Source organism: Scyliorhinus torazame, chromosome 12 (genome assembly GCF_047496885.1).
Source record: "Scyliorhinus torazame isolate Kashiwa2021f chromosome 12, sScyTor2.1, whole genome shotgun sequence".
In the NCBI taxonomy this organism is placed as follows: Eukaryota; Metazoa; Chordata; class Chondrichthyes; order Carcharhiniformes; family Scyliorhinidae; genus Scyliorhinus; species Scyliorhinus torazame.
In genome coordinates, this window is record NC_092718.1 from 74,740,858 (window position 1) to 74,765,088 (window position 24,231).

Consider the following 24,231-nt stretch of genomic DNA (forward strand, 5'->3'; position numbering starts at 1 on the left):
TGGGGAGAATGTGGTACTCACACCCACAGGGAGTGGGGAGAATATGGGACTCGCACCCACAGGGAGTGGGGAGAATGTGGGACTCGCACCCACTGGGAGTGGGGAGAATGTGGGACTCGCACCCACAGGGAGTGGGGAGAATGTGGGACTCGCACCCACTGGGAGTGGGGAGAATGTGGGACTCACTCCCTCAGGGAATGGGGAGTATGTGGGACTCGCTCCCACGGGGAGTGGGGAGAATGTGGGACTCGCTCCCACGGGGAGTGGGGAGAATGTGGGACTCGCTCCCACGGGGAGTGGGGAGAATGTGGGACTCGCTCTCACAGGGAATGGGGAGAATGTAGGACTCGCACCACAGGGAGTGGGGAGAATATGGGACTCGCACCCACAGGGAGTGGGGAGAATGTGAGACTTGCACCCACTGGGAGTGGGGAGAATGTGGGACTCGCACCCACTGGGAGTGGGGAGAATGTGGGACTCACTCCCTCAGGGAATGGGGAGTATGTGGGACTCGCTCCCACGGGAAGTGGGGAGAATGTGGGACTCGCTCCCACGGAGAGTGGGGAGAATGTGGGACTCGCTCCCACAGGGAATGGGGAGAATGTGGAACTCTCTCCCGCAGGGAGTGGGGAGTTGCTCCCACGGGGAGTGGGGAAAATGCGGGACTGGCGGACACGGGGAGTGGGGAGAATGTGGGACTTGCTCCAACTGGGTGGTGGGGAGAATGTGGGACTTGCTCCAACTGGGTGGTGGGAAGAATGTGGGACTCGCTCCCACTGGGGAGTGGGGAGAAAGTGGGGCACGCTCCCACTGGGGAGTGGGGAGAAAGTGGGACACGCTACTACTGGGGAATGGGGAGAACATGCAACTCGCACCTACTGGGGAGTGAGGAGAATCCGGGTCATGCTCCCACTGGGGAGTAGGGAGAAAGGGGGCACGCTCCCACTGGGGAGTGGGGAGAATGCGTGACATGCTCCCACTGGGGAGGGGGAGAACGCAGGATACACTCCCACTGGCGAGAAAGCGGGACATGCTCCCACTTGGGAGTGGGGAGAAAGCGTGACATGCTCCCACTGGGGAGTGGGGAGAATGCGTGACATGCTCCCACTGGGGAGTGGGGAGAACGCAGGATACACTCCCACTGTGGAGGGGGAGAACGCAGGATACACTCCCACTGTGGAGGGGGAGAACGCAGGATACACTCCCACTGTGGAGGGGAAGAACGCAGGATACACTCCCACTGTGGAGGGGGAGAACGCAGGATACACTCCCACTGTGGAGGGGGAGAACGCAGGATACACTCCCACTGGGGAGTGGGGAGAACGCAGGATACACTCCCACTGTGGAGGGGGAGAACGCAGGATACACTCCCACTGTGGAGGGGGAGAACGCAGGATACACTCCCACTGGCGAGAAAGCGGGACATGCTCCCACTTGGGAGTGGGGTGAACGCAGGATACACTCCCACTGGCGAGAAAGCGGAACATGCTCCCACTTGGGAATGGGGAGAAAGGGGGACACGCTCCCACTGGGGAGTGGGGAGAATGCGTGGCATGCTCCCAGTGGGGAGAAAGCAGGACACACTCCCACTGTGGAGGGGGGAGAACGCAGAATACACTCCCACTGGCGAGAAAGCGGGACATGCTCCCACTTGGGAGTGGGGAGAAAGGGACACACGCTCCCACTGGGGAGTGGGGAGAAAGCGGGACACACTCCCACTGGGGAGTGTGTTGAAAGGGGGAGACGCTCCCACTGGGGAGTGGGGAGAAAGCGGGACACACTCCCACTGGGAGGGGGAGAACGCAGAATACACTCCCACTGGCGAGAAAGGGACACACGCTCCCACTGGGGAGCGGGGAGAAAGCGGGACACACGCTCCCACTGGGGAGTGGGGAGAAAGGGACACACGCTCCCACTGGGGAGTGGGGAGAAAGCGGGACACACGCTCCCACTGGGGAGTGGGGAGAAAGTGACACACGCTCCCACTGGGGAGTGGGGAGAACGCAGGATACACTCCCATTGGGGAGTGTGTTGAAAGGGGGAGACGCTCCCACTGGGGAGTGGGGAGAATGCGTGGCATGCTCCCAGAGGGGAGAAAGCAGGACACATTCCCACTCGGGAGGGGGGAGAATGCGTGACATGCTCCCACTGGGGAGTGGGGAGAAAGCGGGACACACTCCCACTGGGAGGGGGAGAACGCAGAATACACTCCCACTGGCGAGAAAGGGATACACGCTCCCACTGGGGAGCGGGGAGAAAGCGGGACACGCTCCCATTGGGGAGAAAGCGGGACACGCTCCCAATGGGGAGTGGGGAGAAAGCAGGACATGCTCCCACTTTGTAGTGGGGAGAAAGCGGGACATGCTCCAACTGGAGAGTGGGAAGGAAGCGGGATACACTCCCACTGGGGAGGGGGGAGAACGCGGGACATGCTCCCACTTTGTAGTGGGGAGAAAGCGGGACATGCTCCAACTGGGGAGTGGGAAGGAAGCGGGACAAGCTCCCACTGGGGAGGGGGTAGAACGCGGGATACACTCCCACTGGGGGGTGAGAAGAAAGCGGGACAAGCTCCCACTGGGGAGTGGTTGAGGTGTGTAATGTTGATGTATTTCAGGGGTAAGCTTGATAAACACATGAAGGAGAGAGGAATAGAACTATCTGGTGATGTGGGAGATGGAGTGGGGGTGGGAGAAGGCTTGTGTGGGGCAGGAACACCGGCACAGAGAAGATGGAGACTCACCCACTGAGCAGAATTGCCTGGTTTGGTGTACTAACACATGTTAACGCGTTGTTCCCACAGGTGAACCAGCTGCCTCCCCTCATGCCTGTACACCCACCAGTGATGCAGCCAGTTCCAAAGGTGAACCTGACCATTATCCAGGCAGCTCCCACTGTTTACAGGCCGCCTGTGGTCAAGCCTAAAGAGGTGAGTAGCTGCTGTTTGTTGGTAAGTCTTTTTCCCTGATACGTATCACAGAGTCATGTGTTCTGTGGTAACGTCAGCAGAGAGGTTTCAGTCTGTAGGAGCAATGCCTCCACGTGTTTGGAACAAATCCAAGAGTGTGGCACCTCCACATCATTTGTCGTTGCGGCAAACCCCGAGATATAACAGCCCCCTCTGATGTACTGATCTGTCACGGGGGGTGTGGGGGGGGGTAGTGTGTGTGCCCACCCGCAGGTCTGCTTACGTGTGCGTGTGTGCGCCCCTCTGTGTCTGGTGTGTCTCACTGTACTATGTCTGTGTGTGTGTGTGTGTGTGTGTGTCTTCCCGTACTGGTGTGGGTGGTCTGTGTGTGTGCGTGTCTGTGGTTGTGTCTCCCTGTACTGGTGTGTGTGTGTGTCTGTGGTTGTGTCTCCCTGTACTGGTCTGTGTGTGTGTCTGTAGGCATTCTCCCTGTACTGCTCTGGCTGTATGTCTGTGGATGTGTCTCCCTGTATCGGTCTGGGTGTGTCTCCCTGTACTAGTCTGGGTGTGTGTCTGTGGTGTGTCTCCCTGTACTAGTCTGGGTGTGGGTATGTATTCATGTACTGGTCCGGGTGTGTGGGTGTGTCTCCATGTACTTGTCTGTGTGCACGTGTGTGTGTGGGTCTATCTCCTTGTACTGCTCTGGGTGTGTGTCTGTGGATGTGTCTCCCTGTATTGGTCTGGGTGTGTGTGGCTTTGGGTGTGTCCCGTGTTGCGTCTGTTTGTGATTCGTGTGTCTTGTGTTGCGTGTGTCTTGTGTTGCGTGCGTGTGGTCATGTCTGTGTACTGGGTCCGGGTCCCTGTTCTGGATGTGTGCGGGTGTGTCCCTATCCTCCTGGGTCTGTATGTGTACCCGTGTACTGGGTCTGGGTGCATGTGTGTGTGTATCTGTGTACTGGGTCTGGGTGCATGTGTGTGTGTACCCGTGTACTGGGTCTGGGTGCGTGTGTGTGTGTGTGTGTGTGTGTGTGTGTGTGTGTGTGTGTGTGTGTACCCATGTACTGGGTCTGGGTGCGTTTGTGTCCCTGTACTGGGTCTGGGTGTGTTTATGTCCCTGTACTGGGTCTGGGTGCGTTTGTGTCCCTGTCCCTGTACTGGGTCTGGGTGTGTGTGTGTACCCATGTACTGGGTCTGGGTGCGTTTGTGTCCCTGTCCCTGTCCTGGGTCTGGGTGCGTTTCTGTCCCTGTACTGGGTCTGGGTGCGTTTCTGTCCCCGTCCCTGTACTGGGTCTGGGTGCGTTTCTGTCCCTGTACTGGGTCTGGGTGCGTTTCTGTCCCCGTCCCTGTACTGGGTCTGGGTGCGTTTCTGTCCCTGTACTGGGCCTGGGTGTGTTTGTGTCCCTGTCCCTGTACTGGGCCTGGGTGTGTTTGTGTCCCTGTACTGGGTCTGGTTGCGTTTCTGTCCCTGTACTGGGTCTGGGTGTGTTTGTGTCCCTGTACTGGGTCTGGGTGTGTTTATGTCCCTGTACTGGGCCTGGGTGTGTTTGTGTCCCTGTCTCTGTACTGGGTCTGGGTGTGTTTGTCTCCCTGTACTGGGCCTGCGTGCGTTTGTGTCCCTGTCCCTGTACTGGGTCTGGGTGTGTTTGTGTCCCTGTACTGGGCCTGGGTCTGGGTGCGTTTGTGTCCCTGTCCATGTACTGGGTCAGTGTGCGTTTCTGTCCCTGTACTGGGTCTGGGTGTGTTTGTGTCTCTGTCCCTGTACTAGGTCTGGGTGTGTTTGTGTCCCTGTCCCTGTACTGGGTCTGGGTGCGTTTGTGTCCCTGTCCCTGTACTGGGTCTGGGTGTGTTTGTGTCCCTGTCCCTGTACTGGGTCTGGGTGCGTTTGTGTCCCTGTCTCTACTGGGTCTGGGTCTGTCCCTGTCCCTGTCTCTGTACTGGGTCCGGGTGTGTTTGTGTCCCTGTACTGGGTCTGGTTGTGTTTGTGTCCCTGTACTGGGCCTGGGTCTGGGTGCGTTTGTCTCCCTGTACTGGGCCTGGGTCTGGGTGCGTTTGTGTCCCTGTCCCTGTACTGGGTCTGGTTGTGTTTGTGTCCCTGTACTGGGCCTGGGTCTGGGTGCGTTTGTCTCCCTGTACTGGGCCTGGGTCTGGGTGCGTTTGTGTCCCTGTCCCTGTACTGGGTCTGGGTGTGTTTGTGTCCCTGTCCCTGTACTGGGTCTGGGTGCGTTTGTGTCCCTGTCCCTGTACTGGGTCTGGGTGTGTTTGTGTCCCTGTACTGGGTCTGGGTGTGTTTGTGTGCCTGTCCCTGTACTGGGTCTGGGTGCGTTTGTGTCCCTGTCCCTGTACTGGGTCTGGTTGTGTTTGTGTCCCTGTACTGGGCCTGGGTCTGGGTGCGTTTGTCTCCCTGTACTGGGCCTGGGTCTGGGTGCGTTTGTGTCCCTGTCCCTGTACTGGGTCTGGGTGTGTTTGTGTCCCTGTCCCTGTACTGGGTCTGGGTGCGTTTGTGCCCCTGTCCCTGTACTGGGTCTGGGTGTGTTTGTGTCCCTGTACTGGGCCTGGGTGCGTTTGTGTGCCTGTCCCTGTACTGGGTCTGGGTGCGTTTGTGTACCTGTCCCTGTACTGGGTCTGGGTGTGTTTGTCTCCCTGTACTGGGCCTGGGTGCGTATTTGTCCCTGTTCCTGTACTGGGTCTGGGTGCGTTTGTGTCCCTGCACTGGGCCTGGGTCTGGGTGCGTTTGTGTCCCTGTCCCTGTACTGGGTCTGGGTGTGTTTGTGTCCCTGCACTGGGCCTGGGTCTGTGTCTCTCTCTCTCCCGGTCTCCTGTGTGACTGTGTTTGGGACCCGAGCTTATCTCTCTCCTTGCCCCCGTGCAGGTGGAAATCCCGGAGCCTCACTTGCCACCCTTACTGGAGGACAAAGACCAGATGACTATGGATGATAGTCTGATTGGGCCCACTCTGCCTGAGGTGGAGCCCCCACATGTCGAGGTAAAGAGGGAGAGGAAGTGCGACTGGATTACGGCCTCGTTGGGCCGCCATGAGGTATACGGACTGACCCCTTCTGAGTGTCGACTACTCGCAATCTCTGTCCTCACTCCGTTCTGCGAGACGCCAAGAATTGCTGCTGAGTTTGTGTGTTTAACTACCCTGACCTTTTCGTCTTTACCACTGGAATGTTATAAGTGATGATTAACAGAAGCTCCTTTCTGATTTGGGGGGGCCCAATCGCCGCCCCCTCCAGTCTCTTGTGTCGATATTCTGTTTCTCTGTTAATGCTCTGAAAGGTCACAATTCCCCTCAAACCTCTTGGATCTTGCAATGTTTCCTCATTGCAAGATCCAGGGGAGGCAGGAAAATTCACTCTCTCGCCCGAACGTGTGGGTAAGGAGGTGTGGCCGGCTATCCTGCCCCTCGAGCCAGCTCCGGCATTCAGTAAGATCATGGCCGATTCTATTGTGTTCTTAACTCTACATTTCCTGCCTTTTCCCTGTAACCCCTGATCCCCTTATTAATCAAGAACCTATCTATCTTAGTCTTAAAGACACTCAATGATTTGGCCTCTATAGCCTTCTGGGGCAAAGAGTTCCACAGATTCACCAACCTCTGGCTGAAAAAATTCCTCCTCATCTCTGTTTTAAAGGATCATCCCTTTAGTCTGAGGTGGTGTCCTCTGGTTCTAGTTTTTCCTACAAGTGGAAACATTCTCTCCACGTCCACTCTATCCAGGCCTCGCAGTATCCTGTAAGTTTCAATAAGATCCCTCCTCATCCTTCTAAGCTCCAACGGATACAGACCCAAAGTCCTCAACCATTCCTCATACGACAAGTTCTTCATTCTAGGGATCATTCTTGTGACCCTTTCCAGCACATGCTACCTTAGATATGGGGCCCAAAACTTCTCACAATACTCCAAATGGGGTCTGACCAGAGCCTTACACAACCTCAGAAGTACATCCCTGCTCTTGTAGTCTAGCCCTCTCGACATGAATGCTAACATTGCATTTGCCTTCCTAACTGCCGACTGAACATGCACACTAACCTTAAGGGAATCATGAACAAGGACTCCCAAGTCCCTTCGTGCTTCTGATTTCCTACGTATTTCCCCATTTAGAAAATAGTCTATGCCTCCATTTCTCCTTCCAAAGTGCATAACCTCACACTTTTCCACATTGTATTTTATCTGCCACTTCTTTGCCACTCTCCTAGCCTGTCTAACTCCTGCAGCCGCCTGCTTCCTCAATACTACTTATCCCTCTACAGCTCTTTGTATCATCTGCAAACTTGCAACAGTGCCTTCAGGTCCTCCTTCCAGATCATTAATGTGTATTGTGAAAAGTTGTGTTCCCAGCACAGACCTCTGAGGCACATCACTAGTCACTGGCTGCCATCCTGAAAAAGACCCCTTTCTCCTCACTCTCTGCCTTCTGCCAGTCAGCCAATCCTCTATCCATGCTCTTAACTTATTTAAGTCTCCTTTGCGGCACCTTGTCAAAGGTTTTCTGGAAATCTAAACAAATCACCTCCTCAAAGAACTCTCACAGATTTGTCAGACATGACCTCCCCTTGACGAAGCCGTGCTGACTCAGTCCTATTTTACCATGCACTTCCAAGTACTCCGCGATTTCATCTTTAATAATGGACTCTAAAATCTTACCAATGACCGAAGTCAGGCTAACCGGCATACAATTTCCCGTCTTCTGCCTCCCTCCCTTCTTAAACAGCGGTGTTACATTAGCCACTTTCCAGTGCTCTGAGACCCTTCGTGCCTCCAGTGATTCCTGAAAGACCACCACCAATGCCTCCAAAACCTCTTCAGCTACCTCTTTCAGAACCCTGGGGTGTAGTCCATCTGGTCCAGGTTATTTATCCACCTTCAGACCTTTCAGTTTCCCCAGAACCTTCTCCTTCGTGATGGCCACTGCACTCACCTCTACCTCCTGATTCTTCTGGAGTTCTGGCATCCCACTGATGTCTTTAACCATGAAGACTGATGCAAAGTAACTATTCAGTTGCTCTGCCATTTCTTTGTTTCCTATACACCCCCTACACATAACCCTCGGACCCCTTTGTCGATCGGAGATCTGTCTGACGAGGCCTCAAATATATTGAGTGACCCGCAGCCACCAGCCCTCTCTGGGGTGTGGGGGAGAGAATTCCACGGGTTGACCACCCTCGGAGATAAGACAGTCCACCCTCAGAATCTAACATGTTTCAATAAGATCACCTCTTACTCTTCTAAACTCCAATGGGTACTGGCCCCAGTCTCTTGTACCTTTCCTCCTCGGATAAGCCTCACATACCAGGTATTAATCCAGTGAACCCTTCTCTGAACTGCTTCTGTGGTATTTCTGAAGTACAGGCTTGCAGACCCCAAGATGCAAACAAACAAGGGGCTGGTTTAGCACAGGGCTAAATCGCTGGCTTTGAAAGCAGACCGAGGCAGGCCAGCAGCACGGTTCGATTCCCAGACCAGCCTCCCCGAACAGGCGCCGGAATGTGGTGACCGGGCTTTTCACAGTACCTTCATTTGAAGCCTACTTGTGACAATAAGCGATTTTCATTTCATTTCTTTTTCAACAAGAACTTCATTGGAAAGGTGCCGTACTTACTTAGCCTGGCCTGCCTGTGACTTCAATGTAGTTGGCTCCTAACTGCCCCTCCTGAAGTGACTGAGTGGGCCCTGTAGTTCAAAGGTAACTGTAGGGATGGGCAATAAAGGCTGGATCCAGCCAGCGAAGCTCACATCCTGCAGATACAGGCCCAACCTGCTCAACCTTTCCTCATAAGACAAAACCCCCTTCATCCCAGCCCACTGAACCTTCTCTGAACCACCCCCGATGCCAGCGTATCCCTCTTCAAGTAAGGAGACCAGAGCTGTACAAGGCACTTGAGGTGCAGTCCCGCCACCCGTGTACAGTTGTCGCAAGACTTCCCAATTTTTAGATTCGGTTCCCCTCGCAATAAATGGCAACATGGCATTTGTCTTCCTTATTGCCAGCTGTCCTTGCGTGCTGACTTTTTTTGTGATCCCTGCACTGGGGCACCCAGAACCCTCTGTTCCTCAGCGTCCTGCAGTCCCTGTGTATTTAACTAATCTGCTTTTCTATTCTTCCTGCCCAAGTGGGAGACCTCACATTTTACCCTCCCGTTGGCCAAATTTTCTGCCCACTTACTTAACCTGCCCTTGTCCCTTTGCCAACCTGCAACCTCCATGCGCCTGCCTTGCTGCCTGTCTTTGTTTTTTTTAAATAAATTTAAAGTGCCCAATTCTTTTTTTCCCCAATTACAGGGCAATTTAGCGTGGCCAATCCACCTACCCTGCACATCTTTGGGTTGTGGGAGTGAGACCCAAGCAAACACAGGGAAAATGTGCAATCTCCACACGGACAGTGACCCAGGGCTGGTACTAACCCGGATGCTCAGCGTCGTGAGGCAGTAGTGCTAACCACCGTGCCACCGCACCTGTCTTTGGATCATCAGAATTCAGCTGCCAGTCCTCATCTCAGTCATTGATATAAATTGTGAATTGTTGAGGCCTCGACACTGATTCTTGTGTCGATGCACTGGTTATAGTTTAGCAACCCCGAAAAGACCCATTTGTGCCAAACTCTGCTTCCTGTTAGCTGACCAATCCTCCACCCATGCTCATACATCACGCCCCCTACCCTCTACCCCATGAGCCGTTATTTTTGTGTCGTTGATGGAGGATCCATGCTGACTGTCTGATCGTATCATTCTCTAAATGTCTTGCTACTGCCACCTTAATAATGCGCTCCCTCCCTGACAGCGATGGGGGTGTACCTACACCACACGGGACTGCAATGGTTCAAGAAGGCAACTCACTACCTCCTTTTCAATTAGGGGTGGGCAGCAAATGCTGGGTGCAGCCAGGGACTTCCACATCCCATGAATGACTTCAAAGGCTGTTTAGCACAGGGCTAAATCGCTGGCTTTGAAAGCAGACCAAGGCAAGCCAGCAGCACGGTTCAATTCCCGTACCAGCCTCGCCGAACAGGCGCCAAAATGTGGCGACTAGGGGCTTTTCACAGAAACTTCATTTGAAGCCTACTTGTGACAATAAGCGATTTTCATTCATTTCATTTCAAAATATAATAAGACCTTTCTTTAATACCCACGGGTGCAAGTCATCAGGCCAAGGGGTCTTGTCAGCCTTTAGTCCGATAGGTTTTGCCTGTCCGCATTTCTGCAGCGAATGTAATAAAAGCCCCCCCCCCTTCCTTTTCCTGAGAAAGATCCCTTTTGTGTTTTGTGCTGCGAAGACTGGAGCAAAACACTTGCTCAAAATCTCTGCCATTTCCTGGATTCCCGCTCAAAATCTCTGCCATTTCCTGGATTCCCAGTGTTAATTCCCTAGTGTCTCTTTCTTAAGGACAGCACTCGCTTGAGTTACCATTTCGTGTTTTATCTGCTTCTACACTTCCCCGAGGCGGAGAGACTGAGCGAAGCTGGGATCGTTCTCCTCTGAGCAGGGAAGGTTAAGGGGAGATTGAATCGAGACATTCAAATCATGAGGGGGCTTGGATTGAGTCTTACATCTTCGAAGAACTCAAGCAAATTAGTCAAACCTGATTTGCCCTTCATAAAACCATGCTGACTGATGGATAGCACTTTGGCTTTCCAAATGTCCCGATGTTACGTCCTCGATAATTGATTCTAACATTTTTCCAAGAACAGACGTTAAACTAACTGGTCTGTAATTTCCCACATTCTGCCTCCCTTTTTGAATAAGGGTGTTACGTTAGCATTTTTCCAATCCACTGGAACCTTTCCCGTGTCCATGGAATTTTGGGATATTATAACCAATGGATCCACTATCTCCACTGCCACTTCCTTTAACACCCTAGGATGTAGGCTATCAGGCCCTGGGGACTTTTCTGCCCTCAATCCCAAGAGTTTGTTGAGTACCGTTTCCCTATTGATGCTGATTGTTCCAAGTTCCACCTTTCTATTACCTCTGAATTGCCCGTTCCCGTAGGGATGATACTAGTGTCCTCCACCGTGAAAACTGAGGCAATGTATTGATTTAGCGTCTTTGCCATTTCTGTGTCCTTCACCAGTTTCATCTTCCAAGGGGCCAACATTCACCTTAGTGACTCTCTTCCCTTTGATGTACCTGTAGAAGCTTTTGCAATCCTTTTTGATATTCTGTGCTAGTCTTTTTTCATAATATACCTTAGCTTTTTTTATTACTTCTTTAGTATCCCTTTGTTTATGTTGGAAAGTTTCCCAATCTTCCAGCCTGCCACTGGCCTTTGCAATATGATATAACTTAGCTTTTGTCTTTATAGTGTCCTTGACCTTCTTGTTTAGCCATGGATGTTTTTATCCCTCTTCCCATCTTTCTTCCTCACTGGGATATATTTTAGTTGGGAGGAATTGAATATATCTTCAAGTAACTGCCACTTTGCCTTCCTGCCCAGTCTATATGGGCCAAATCTGACTAGGGTTCCTGTTCCTGATCATTGTCCAGTGATCCCTGCATTGGAGAGAGAGAGGAAATCAGCCAGGGTTCCTGCTCCTGTTCACTGTTTTGTGATCCTTGGAATAGAGAGAGGGAGGGAATCAACCAGGGTACCTGTTCCTGATCACTGTCCGGTGATCCCTGGGTTAGAAAGAGAGAGGAAATCAGCCAGCGTGCCTGCTCCTAATCACTGTTCAGTGATCTCTGGGTTAGAGAGAGAGGAGAAGTCAGCCAGGGTTCCTGTTCCTGATCACTGTTCAGTGATCTCTGAGTTCGAGGGGGAGGGAAATCAGCTAGGGTTCCTGTCCATGATCACTGCCCAGTGAACCCTCCCCTGCATTAGAGAGTGGGGAAATCAGCCAAGTTCCTCCTCCTGATCACTGTCCTGTGATCCCTGGTTTAGAGAGAGAGGGGAAAACAGCCAGGGTTCCTGCGCCTGATCACTGTCCTGTGATCCCTGGGTTAGAGAGAGGGGGAAAACAGCCAGGGTTCCTGCTCCTGATCACTGTTCAGTGATCCCTGCATTGAGAGAGAGAGAATCAGCCATGTTCCTCCTCCTGATCACTGTCCAGTGACCCCTGGGTTAGAGAGAGAGGGGGGAAATCAGCCAGGGTTCCTGTTCCTGATCACTGTCCAGTGATACCTGCATTGAGAGAGAAAAAATCAGCCATGCTCGTGCTCCTGATCACTGTCCAGTGATCCCTGGGTTAGAGAGAGAGGAAATCAGCCAGGGTTCCTCCTCTTGATCACTGTCCAGTGATCCCTGGGGTAGAGAGAGAGGAGAAATCAGACAGGGTTCCTGCTCCTGATCACTGTCCCGTGACCCCAGGGTTAGAGAGAGAGGAGAAATCAGACCGGGTTCCTGCTCCTGATCACTATCCCGTGACCCCTGGGTTAGAGAGAGAGGAAATCAGCCAGGGTTCCTGCCCATGATCACTGTCCAGTGATCCCTGGGGTAGAGAGAGAGATGAAAACAGCCAGGGTTCCTCCTCTTGATCACTGTCCAGTGATCCCTAGGGTAGAGAGAGAGGAAATCAGACAGGGTTCCTGCTCCTGATCACTGTCCCGTGATCCCTGGGTTAGAGAGAGAGGAAATCAGCCAGGGTTCCTGCTGCTGATCCCTGCCCAGTGATCCCTGGGTTAGAGAGAGAGGGGAAATCAGCCAGGGTTCCTGCTCCTGATCACTGTCCAGTGACCCCTGGGTTAGAGAGAGAGGAGAAATCAGACAGGCTTCCTGCTCCTGATCACTGTCTCGTGATCCCTGGGTTAGAGAGAGAGGAAATCAGCCAAGGTTCCTGCTCCTGATCACTGTCCAGTGACCCCTGGGTTAGAGAGGGAGATGAAAACAGCTGGGTTTCCTCCTCCTGATCACTGTCCAGTGATCCCTGGGTTAGAGAGGGAGATGAAAACAGCTGGGTTTCCTGCTCCTGATCACTGTCCAGTGATCCCTGGGGCAGAGAGAGAGGAGAAATCAGATAGGGTTCCTGCTCATGATCAATGTCCAGTTTCCTCTCCGATCCAGCCACTGAATTACCTGATATCTCTCCAGGTTGGAGAGGTGATTGCTGAAGACAAAAAGAAGAGCAAGCAGGAGAGGACAAAGCGCTGCATTCGGACGGCTGCCGGGATTTCCTGGGAGGATCCCAGCCTGCTGGAATGGGAGCACGGTCAGTCCCTCCTGTCAGGATGTGCCTCACAATTGCATGTTAATTGGATGTTTCTCTATAATGTGGGGTGTGCATTAACTGACGATTCACTGTGCTCCACTATATAAAGACTAGGATCGCTCCCAGGTGCCCCTGGAGAGAGAGTCCCTGCTGTCATTGGGTACCCTGGCCTTCTGAGCCCAGTGGGCACTGCAGGGTCTGGAGGACATAAGCCTCCAAAAAAGGTGCTTTTAATTTAATTTTGGCGAACTGTCTGTTGAGGTTTAGCTTTTTGTTGCAGTGCCCTTTGGGGATCTCTCAATTTGTTAATCAGTGTATTTGTTTTAGTTATTTGCCTGAAAGATGAAGCTAAGTTTTGATGTCCGACAGGTCAAGCCATCATGAACCCCAGTCTCCAGATGGTGAAGGGTTAAACTGCTACTTCTTTGTATCTCAGCGTAGGGGGCTCCCCAATTATTACCCACCACCTTAGTGTCACCAACATCCTGGGGGTTACCAGTGACCAGAAACTGAACTGGACCCAGCATAGATCAAGAGTGTGATGGAATGCTCTCCACTTGCCTGGATGAGAGCAGCTCCAACAACACTCAAGAAGCTCGGCATCATCCAGAACAAAGCAGCCCTGCTTGATTGGCACCCTTCCACAAACATTCACTTCCTCCACCACTGATGAACGGTGACAGCCATGTGTACCGTCCTGCACTGCAGGAACTCACCAAGGCTCCTTAGGCAGCACTTTCCAAACCCGTGACCGTGACCATCGAGAAGGTCGAGGGCAGCAGATACACCACCACCTGAAGGTTACCCTACAAATTACTCACCACCCCGACTTGGAAATATATTGTCATTCCTTCGCTGTCGCTGGGTCAAAATCCTGAAACTCCCTCCCTAACAGCACTGTGGGTGTACCTACACCACACGGGACTGCAGCGGTTCAAGAAGGCGGCTTGCCCACCTACTTCTCAAGGGGCAATTAAGGATGGGCGATAAATACTTGGGCCTGGCCAACAATGCCACATCCTGAGAACGACTGCATTAAAAATAAACTCGACTTGAGGTAAGGTTTCAAATATCCTTCCCACTGGCGCTCACAATGTTGGACGCATAACCGAGCAATTATGGCTGGTTCTCTCAACCCCCATTACCCCCCCCCCCCCTCCAGGTGCGTCCCAATACATTCCACAGACCAAGATGAGCATCTGTTGAAGTGTGGTCACTGCTGTCCTGCAGGTAAATGCAGCAACCAATCTGCACCCAGCAAGGTGCCACGGGCGGCAGTGGCCCCTGCCGTGATGTTGGTCGTTGGGGGCTGGCAGATTGAAATAGTTCTTTGCCTTTCAGATGATTTCCGGATCTTCTGTGGGGACCTGGGGAACGAGGTAAATGATGACATTCTGGCCCGAGCCTTCAGCAAGTACCAGTCTTTCCTCAAAGCCAAGGTTATCAGGGACAAACGCACAGGCAAGACCAAGGGATATGGTTTTGTCAGCTTCAAGGACCCTAATGACTACGTCAGGGCGATGAGGGAGATGAACGGTAGGTCCATGCAACGCGACGCGTGAATATCCAACAGGGGATCGCTGTTTACTATTCTAGGATTGGGTTACAAACCGGAATTTAATTGAGGGGTTCGGGTGGTTTCGATGTAGAATAAATAATACCTAGGATTGAGTTACAGACTGGAATCGAATCGAGTTCAGGGCAGTTTATATATAGAATAACAGATACCTGGGAGTGAGTTACAGACTGGAATATAATTGAGGGGTTCGGGTGGTTTATATATAGAATAACATTAACCCGGGAGTGAGTTACAGACTGGAATCTAATTGAGGGGTTCAGGTGGTTTATATACATAATAACAGATACCCGAGAGTGAGTTACAGACTGGAATTTAATTGAGGTATTCGGGGTGGTTTATATATAGAATAACAGATACCTGGGAGTGAGTTACAGACTGGAATCTAATCGAGGGGTTTGGGTGGTTTATCTATAGCATAACAGATACCCGGGAGTGAGTTACAGACTGGAATCTAATTGAGGGGTTCAGGTGGTTTATATACATAATAACAGATACCCGAGAGTGAGTTACAGACTGGAATTTAATTGAGGTATTCGGGGTGGTTTATATATAGAATAACAGATACCCAGGAGTGAGTTACAGACTGGAATCTAATCGAGGGGTTTGGGTGGTTTATCTATAGAATAACAGATACCCGTGAGTGAGTTGTAGACTGGAATCTAATCGAGGGATTTGGGGTGGTTTATATATAGAATAACAGATACCCGGGAGTGAGTTGCAGACTGGAATCTAATCGAGGGATTTGGGGTGGTTTATATACAGAATAACAGATACCCGGGAGTGATTTACAGACTGGAATCTAATGGAGGGGTTCAGGGTGGTTTACATATATAATGGGCAGCACGGTAACATTGTGGATAGCACAATTGCTTCACAGCTCCAGGGTCCCAGGTTCGATTCCGGCTTGGGTCACTGTCTGTGCGGAGTCTGCACGTCCTCCCCGTGTCTGCGAGGGTTTCCTCCGGGTGCTCCGGTTTCCTCCCACAGTCCAAAGATGTGCAGGTTAGGTGGATTGGCCATGATAAATTGCCCTTAGTGTTGGGTGGGGTTACTGGGTTATGGGGATAGGGTGGAGGTGTTAACGATGGGTAGGGTGCTCTTTCCAAGAGCCGGTGCAGACTCAATGGGCCGAATGGCCTCTTCTGCCCCGTGGATTCTATGATAATCTATGATAATAACAGATACCCAGGAGTGCGTTACAGTCTGGAATCTAATAGAGAGGTTCAGTGTCGTTTAGATATAGAATAACAAATCCCCGTGAGTGAGTTACAGACTGAAATCTAATCGAGGGGTTCCGAGTGGTTTATATATAGAATAACAGATACCCAGGAGTGAGTTACAGAGTGGAATGTAGTCAAGGGGTTCGGGATGGTTTATATATGGAATAACAGATACCCGGGAGAGAGTTACCCACTGGAATCTAATTGAGGTGTTTGGGGTGGTTTATATACAGAATAACATATTCCAAGGAGTGAGTTACAGACTGGAGCCTAATCGAGGAGTTTGGGGTGGCTTATATATGGAATAACCGATACCCTGGAGTGAGTTATGGACAGGAATCTATCCGTTTGACGAGTATATTTATTTAAAAAACTGGTAACTGGAGGTGTATAACACTGGGGTACAGTACAGTTGGGAACAGGTATGTGATTGTATAACACTGAGGTACAGTACTGGTGGGGATACACCTATCACAGTATAACACTGGGGTATAGTACTGATAGGGATTGCTCTGTCACTGTATAACATTGGGGGGTTTTGTATAGAATAACAGACACTCGGAAGTGAGTTACGGACTAGAATCTAATCAAGGTGTTCGGGGTGGTTTATATATAGAATAACAGATACCCGGGAGTGAGTTACCCATTGGAATCTAATCAAGGTATTTGAGGTGGTTTATATATCGAATAACAGATACCTGGAAGTGAGTTACAGACAGGAATCTAATGCAGGTGTTTGGCGTGGTTTATATATAGAATAACAGATACCCGGGAGTGAGTCACAGACTGGAATCTAATTGAGGGATTTGGGGTGGTTTATATATAGAATAACAGATACCCGGGAGTGAGTTACAGACTGGAATCGAATCAAGGTGTTCGGGGTGGTTTATATACAGAATAACAGATACCTGGGAGTGAGTTACTGACTGGAATCTAATCAAGGTGTTCGGGGTGGTTTATATATAGAATAACAGATACCTGGGAGTGAGTTACAGACTGGAATCTAATCGCGGGGTTTTGGGGTGGTTTATATATGGAATAACAGATACCCGGGAGTGAGTTACAGACTGGAATCTAATGCAGGTGTTTGGCGTGGTTTATATATAGAATGACAGATACCTGGGAGTGGAATCTAATTGAGGGGTTCAGGGGTGCCAGTGTGTGTTTAAACTGCCGGCTGATGCCCGTCTGTCTCCCCCTGAATCGCAGGGAAGTATGTGGGGAGTCGGCCAATCAAATTACGGAAGAGTATGTGGAGAGACCGGAATCTGGATGTGGTGAGGAAGAAACAGAAGGAGAAGAAGAAGCTGGGGCTGCGGTGAGCGACTGGGGGGGGCATCGCAGAAACCTCGTGTCCCCTCTCCTCCTATCTGCACCCTTTACCCGACCTGCCGGGCACTGGGGAACAAGGGGCGAGCTCGAGCCTGGAGGTGGCATCTGATGTTCTCTCATCCTCCTCGCTCTCCTTCCCTACCTACCTCCGCTCCCTCCCTCCCTACCTGCTTCCTCTCCATTCTTCCCTACCTGCCTCCTCTCCCCCTTTCCTACCTCCCTCCCTCTCCGTCTTGTGTAAAAATGTTTGCTCCTTCGCTTTTTTAGAATGGTGAGGGCTTGCAGCGCTGTACAGATCGGCTGTGGGACTCACCACTGGACTAATGAAGGGGATGTTTTGAGAAAAGCAAGTTCCTCCAGGTGTTGTGTGCTCTTTTGCCTGTACACACACACACACAAGTGCGCGCACACACTCTCACAAGCAGACACGCACACACACACACTCTCACCCACATCCCCGCACCGTCAGCTACACTCATTTTGATTTGTAAGTTTCACTCGTGGAATAACAATATATGGTTTTACGTGAATTAATAGTCTCACATCTTTTTTGATATTTTGGCTTCCAGTGGCCTATGTCCATTTGTCGCTTTCTGACAGGTGGTGTAATGACTGACTTTCCTCCATGTCCCTTGAATATGAGGAAGAATGCAGGAGAATCTCTCTCACTTTTCTATCTGTCTCTGTTTGTTCCCTCCCTTAGCCTTGCACATCCCCTCTATTCTGTGTGCTTGCTCACTCTTGGGCTCGTCCCCCTCTCTGTCGCACTGCACTAGATAATCTAGGTAACATTCACTCCTTGTGATCACCAGCTGGGAGTCCTCAGCATAAACACAACAGGAGGAGGTCCATTTAGCCCCCTCGAGCCTGTTACACAGGAACAGGAGGAGACCTATTCAGCCCCCCCTCTGAGCCTGTTACACCGGAACAGGGGGAGCCCCATTCAGCTCCCTAGAGCCTGTTACGCAGGAACAGGAGGAGGCCCATTCAGGCTCCTCGAGCCTGTTACACGGGAACAGGGGGAGCCCCATTCAGTCCCCCTCGAGCCTGATGAACCATGCAATCAGATCATGGCTGACCCGTATGATTGACTGGGATGAAACCAGACCAGGAGGGCAGTCATTTCCGAGGGGCCCCATCTGTGAAATTTGAAAGTGCCGTTGATGGACCAGAGTTTCTTGCTAATGCTCCCATGCATTATGTAACGGGGCAGTGTACAGGGACTTCCTAATCATTATCTCCCTGGTTACTGATCGGTGATATTAATGTGTGTGTTTGGAACTCCCTGTCCCTAACGTTTTGTCTCTGTACTCCATTACGAGTCAAATACGTTATAGCAAACAAAACAGAGACAGGCTGTCTGCGCACAGGTGGACAGATCGTTTACATGACTCAGATCCACAGATAGACAAATGAACAGATTCATGTGCTTATCGATAAAATACACCCCGATATAAAGGAAAAATGCTGCCGGAAATCATCTGAATGAGTCGGGTTAGATACAGAGTAAAGCTCCCTCTACACTGTCCCCATCAAACACTCCCAGGACAGGTACAGCACAGGGTTAGATACAGAGTAAAGCTCCCTCTACACTGTCTCCATCAAACACTCCCAGGCCAGGTACAGCATGGGGTTAGATACAGAGTAAAGCTCCCTCTACACTGTCCCCATCAAACACTCCCTGGACAGATACAACACTGGGTTAGATACAGAGTAAATTTCCCTCTACACTGTCCCCATCAAACACTCAGTGGACAGATACAACACTGGGTTGGATACAGAATAAAGCTCCCTCTACTGACCCCTTTCAAGGGTCATCTGAATGCTGATATCTGACCCCTGACCCATATCAGACATCAGGGAATAATTCCACAGAGATAAATCACATTTTGGTTTTAATTCGTGATAAGAGATTAATGATTAACAGATTGGTCGTGGAGGAGAGGACTTCCCCATAATTTGAAGTCTTGTGACTGCGTGGTGAACTCTGCGGGAAATTGGCCCACGTCTGACGTTGCATGTCCAGGGCATGGGAACGCGGGGTGGGGAAGGTGTCCTGCTATCTGTGTGTGTGCTGGAGCACGATGATGGTGATCAGCAGTATGTAATAGGTGACTCCAATCGCCATCCCCATCATGTTCAAGATCTTTGCTGTTTTCGATCGCCGCCTGGCCAGGTCAGTCATCCCGAGGGAATTCATATCCCGTGTCTGCAAGAGGAAAACAGGGCACAAGCGGTGTAAGAGCAATGGTCGGCCCCTACTGAGGGCCACCGGCGGCCCCTTTGTGCTACAGAAACTCCTGTTTATGGAAGTCGCCCTCATCACATGGTCTGACCGAAGCTCCCCACCCTCCACCCACCAGTTATTTCCCAGTGCAGGATCAGGTCATTCGGCCCACCTGCTCCCTGTCGGCATTTCTGCCCCACATGAGCCTCCTCCCACCCCCACCCCTTCTTCCCCGCCCCCCCCCCCCCCCCCCCCCAATTCACCATATCCTTCTATTCCCCTCTCACTCCTGTTTATACAGCTTCCCCCGAAAATACATTGACATGATTCACCTCGACTACTCCCCGTGGGAGCGAGTCCCACCGTCTCCCCACTCATATAATCATAGAATTTACAGTGCAGAAGCAGACCATTCGGCCCATCAAGTCTGCACCGGCTCTTGGAAAGAGCACCCTACTTAAGCCCACGCCTCCATCCTATCCCAGTAACCAGCCTAACCTTTTGGACACTAAGGGGCAATTTATCATGGCCTTGGACTGTGGGAGGAAACCGGAGCACCAAGAGGAACCCCACAGGGAGAAATGGCAACTCCACATAGTCAGGCACCCGAGGCCGGAATTGCACCTGAGGCCGGAATTGCACCCGGGACGCTGGAGCTGTGGTGCAGCAGTGCTAACCACTCCACCACTGTGCTGTCCCAGGAGAGCGAGTCCCAGCCTACCCCCACTCCCCATGGGAACGAGTCCCACCTTCACCCCACTCCCCATGGGAGCGAGTCCCAGCTTATCCCCACTCCCCATGGGAACAAGTCCCACCTCACCCACTCCCCGTGGGAGCGAGTCCCAGCCTACCCCCAATCCCCGTGGGAGCGAGTCCCAGCCTACCCCCACTCCCCTTGGGGATGTGTCCCAGCCTACCCCCACTTCCCATGGGAACGAGACCCACCTTCACCCCACTCCCCGTGGGAACGAGTCCCACCTTCACCCCACTCCCCGTGGGAACGAGACCCACCTTCACCCACTCCCCGTGGGAGCGAGTCCCAGCCTACCCCCACTTCCCGTGGGGACGAGTCCCAGCCTACCCCCACTCCCCATGGGAACGAGTCCCACCTTCACCCCACTCCCCGTGAGGGCGAGTCCCATTTTCTCCCCATGGGAACGAGTCCCACCTTCACCTCACCCCCATGGGAGCGAGTCCCATTTTCTCCCCACTCCCCGTGGGAGCGAGTCCCATTTTCTCCCCACTCCTCGTGCGGGCGAGTCCCATTTTCTCCCCATGGGGGCGAGTCCCATTTCCCCACCCCACTCCCCATGGGCGCAAGTCCCATTCTCCCCACTCCCCATGGGAGCGAGTCCCATTTCCCCCCCCCAATCCCTGTGGGGGCGAGTCCAATTTTCCCGCACTCCCTGTGGAGCGAGCCCCACCTCCAATCCACTCCCCAGGGGGAGCGAGTCCCACCTTCACCACACTCCCCAGGGGGAGCGAGTCCCACCTTCACCCCACTCTCCAGGGGGAGCGAGTCCCACCTTCACCCCACTCCCCAGGGGGAGCGAGTCCCACCTTCACCCCACTCCCCAGGGGGAGCGAGTCCCACCTTCACCCCACTCCCCAGGGGGAGCGCGTCCCACCTTCACCCCACTCCCCAGGGGGAGCGAGTCCCACCTTCACCCCACTCCCTGGGGGAGCGAGTCCCACCTTCACCACACTCCCCAGGGGGAGCGAATCCCACCTACACCCCACTCCCCAGGGGGAGCGAATCCCACCTACACCCCACACCCTGGAGAAGCATGTCCCACTTTTCCCCCCACTCCCCAGGGGGAGCGAGTCCCACCTTCACCCTACTCCCTGGGGGAGCATGTCCCACTTTTCCCCCCACTCCCCAGGGGGAGCGAGTCCCACCTTCACCCTACTCCCTGGGGGAGCATGTCCCACTTTTCCCCCCACTCCCCAGGGGGAGCGAGTCCCACCTTCACCCCACTCCCCAGGGGGAGCGAGTCCCACCTTCACCCCACTCCCCAGGGGGAGCGAGTCCCACCTTCACCCCACTCTCCAGGGGGAGCGAGTCCCGCCTTCACCACACTCCCTGGGGGAGCATGTCCCACTTTTCCCCCCACTGTGGGTAAAGAAGTTTCTCCTGAATTCCCCATTGGATTTCTCAGCGACTGTCGCATATCGATGGTCCCCACTTCCGGCCTCTCCCCTGACACAAGTGGAACATCTCCGTTCACCCGATCAAAATCCTTTCAGAGTTTTAAGGACCTGGATCGGGGCACCACCTCAGTCTGCTCTTTCCCGGTAGTTACAAGCGGTCAGATCCAGGTACCATTGCCGTGAATCTTTGAGATACTGATCAACGTGAGACTCACCCTGACGGAGTAAAGCATCGCTGCGATGCCGAGGGGCAGGCAGCAGAACAGCAGGTTGCAGATGGAGATGTGGAGGTAGTGTGGAATGGGGTCTCGCTTGGATTCGGGTAACTGCCCCAGGGCGGAGTTTCCAGTCCACCTGGGGCAGTTCTGCCAGAGCGGCTGGCTCGATGAGTTTGATTGGTGACAGTTATCATTTACTATTTCCTGGGGTATCTGCCAAAATTGACATCAAGAGTCATGTGGGAGGGGAGGAATAATGTGACCACTGCCACTGCAACTCACTCTCTATCTCTCCTTCCCGTCTGTCTCCTCTCTTCCTGGATTATGTAGCTCCCATCAATCCTTTTTTATAACCTCTCGAGAAGGGCTGTGGCTCAAGAAGCAGAAATCAGGTCGCACTTTAAACTGTTACTCAATCTAGCGTCAGCAGTGAAAGCATTTTCTCTGCAATGAAATGCTCCTCGCGTAGTTCAGTGTGTGTGGAACCCGTGCCCAGTGAGAGTCAGTGTGTGTGGAATCCGTACCCCAGTGAGAGTCAGTGTGTGTGGAACCCGTGCCCAGTGAGAGTCAGTGTGTGTGGAATCCGTACCCCAGTGAGAGTCAGTGTGTGGAACCTGTACCCCAGTGAGAGTCAGTGTGTATGAACCCGTACCCCAGTGAGAGTCAGTGTGTGTGGAACCTGTACCCCAGTGAGAGTCAGTGTCTGTGAACCCGTACCCCAGTGAGAGTCAGTGTGTGTGAACCCGTACCCCAGTGAGAGTCAGTGTGTGTGAACCCGTACCCCAGTGAGAGTCAGTGTGTGTGGAACCCGTACCCCAGAGAGAGTCTGTGTGTGTGTTCGACCCGTACCCCAGTGAGAGTCAGTGTGTGTGGAACCCGTACCCCAGTGAGAGTCAGTGTGTGTGGAACCCGTACCCCAGTGAGAGTCGGTGTGTGTGGAACCCGTGCCCAGTGAGAGTCAGTGTGTGTGGAATCCGTACCCCAGTGAGAGTGTGTGTGGAACCCGTGCCCAGTGAGAGTCAGTGTGTGTGGAATCCGTACCCCAGTGAGAGTCAGTGTGTGTGGAATCCGTACCCCAGTGAGAGTCAGTGTGTGGAACCTGTACCCCAGTGAGAGTCAGTGTGTGTGAACCCGTACCCCAGTGAGAGTCGGTGTGTGTGGAACCCGTACCCCAGAGAGAGTCAGTGTGTGTGGAACCCGTACCCCAGTGAGAGTCAGTGCGTGTGGACCCTGTACCCCAGTGAGAATCAGTGTGTGTGGAACCCATATCCCAGTGAGAGACAGTGTGTGTGGAACCCGTACCCCAGTGAGAGTCAGTGTGTGTGGAACCCGTACCCCAGAGAGAGTCAGTGTGTGTGGAACCCGTACCCCAGTGAGAGTCAGTGTGTGTGGAACCTGTACCCCAGTGAGAATCAGTATGTGTGGAACCCATATCCCAGTGAGAGTCGGTGTGTGTGGAACCCGTACCCCAGTGAGAGTCAGTGTGTGTGGAACCCGTACCCCAGAGAGAGTCAGTGTGTGTGGAACCTGTACCCCAGTGAGAGTCAGTGTATGTGGAACCTGTACCCCAGTGAGAATCAGTGTGTGTGGAACCCATATCCCAGTGAGAGACAGTGTGTGTGGAACCCGTACCCCAGTGAGAATCAGTGTGTGTGGAACCCATATCCCAGTGAGAGTCAGTGGGTGTGGGACCCGTTCCCCAGTGAGAGTCAGTGTGTGTGGAACCTGTACCCCAGTGAGAATCAGTGTGTGTGGAACCCGTACCCCAGTGAGAGTCAGTGTATGTGGGACCCGAACCCCAGCGAGAATCAGTGTGTGTGGAGCCTGTACCCCAGTGAGAATCAGTCCTTGCATAGAACATAAAGTGCAGAAAGAGGCCTTTCGGCCCATTGAGCCTGCACCAACCCACTTAAGCCCTCACTTCCACCCTATCCCCGTAACCCAATAACCCCTCCTGACTTTTTTTGCTCACTAAGAGCAATTTATCATGGCCAATACACCTAACCTGCACGTCCTTTGGACTGTGGGAGGAAACCGGACCACCCGGAGGAAACCCACGCAGACACGGGGAGAACGTTCAGACTCCACACCAACAGCGATCCTGGCACTGTGAAGCCACAGTGGTATCCACTTGTGCTATTGTGCTGCCATAGTCCTGTTTCTGATCGTCATGTTTTGTACCCAGGTCCTATGTACCGTTTCATCTTCAGAGGAGGGAAGAATTAGAGTTGCGGTCAAAAGACAAAAAGATTTAAACGGAGCTTGCTTTTATTAATTTAAGATCATTGCAGATCCTGATGGAATGCTACAGTGCTGAGGGTTGATGAAGAAAGAAAATCGTGATGCTGCTCCCAGCTCTGCATCTTTGTCCGTTCTGTGGTTGGAGAGCACCTTAGCCCCATGAGGGCAGCTCCGAGAGGGTTTGTGTCACTGTGTCGCAGGGATCAAGGCAGCTT

General features: G+C 52.6%; 1 protein-coding gene across 2 annotated transcripts in view; it reads left to right on the forward strand.

Moving 5' to 3' along the window:
* The window catches only part of rbm42 (RNA binding motif protein 42), a 34,451-nt gene extending 16,742 nt beyond the window's left edge, over positions 1-17,709 (forward strand). The window contains exons 6-10 of one of the 2 annotated variants that reach the window (XM_072468877.1): positions 2,801-2,926; positions 5,775-5,888; positions 12,931-13,048; positions 14,390-14,584; positions 17,057-17,709. In XM_072468877.1, coding sequence (XP_072324978.1) covers positions 2,801-2,926; positions 5,775-5,888; positions 12,931-13,048; positions 14,390-14,584; positions 17,057-17,169 — 666 coding nt within the window. In that variant the 3' untranslated portion in view covers positions 17,170-17,709. Of the gene's footprint in view, positions 1-2,800; positions 2,927-5,774; positions 5,943-12,930; positions 13,049-14,389; positions 14,585-17,056 lie in introns of both variants that reach the window. The other variant, XM_072468876.1, reaches the window with a different exon arrangement.
* Positions 17,710-24,231: the final 6,522 nt, after the last annotated feature.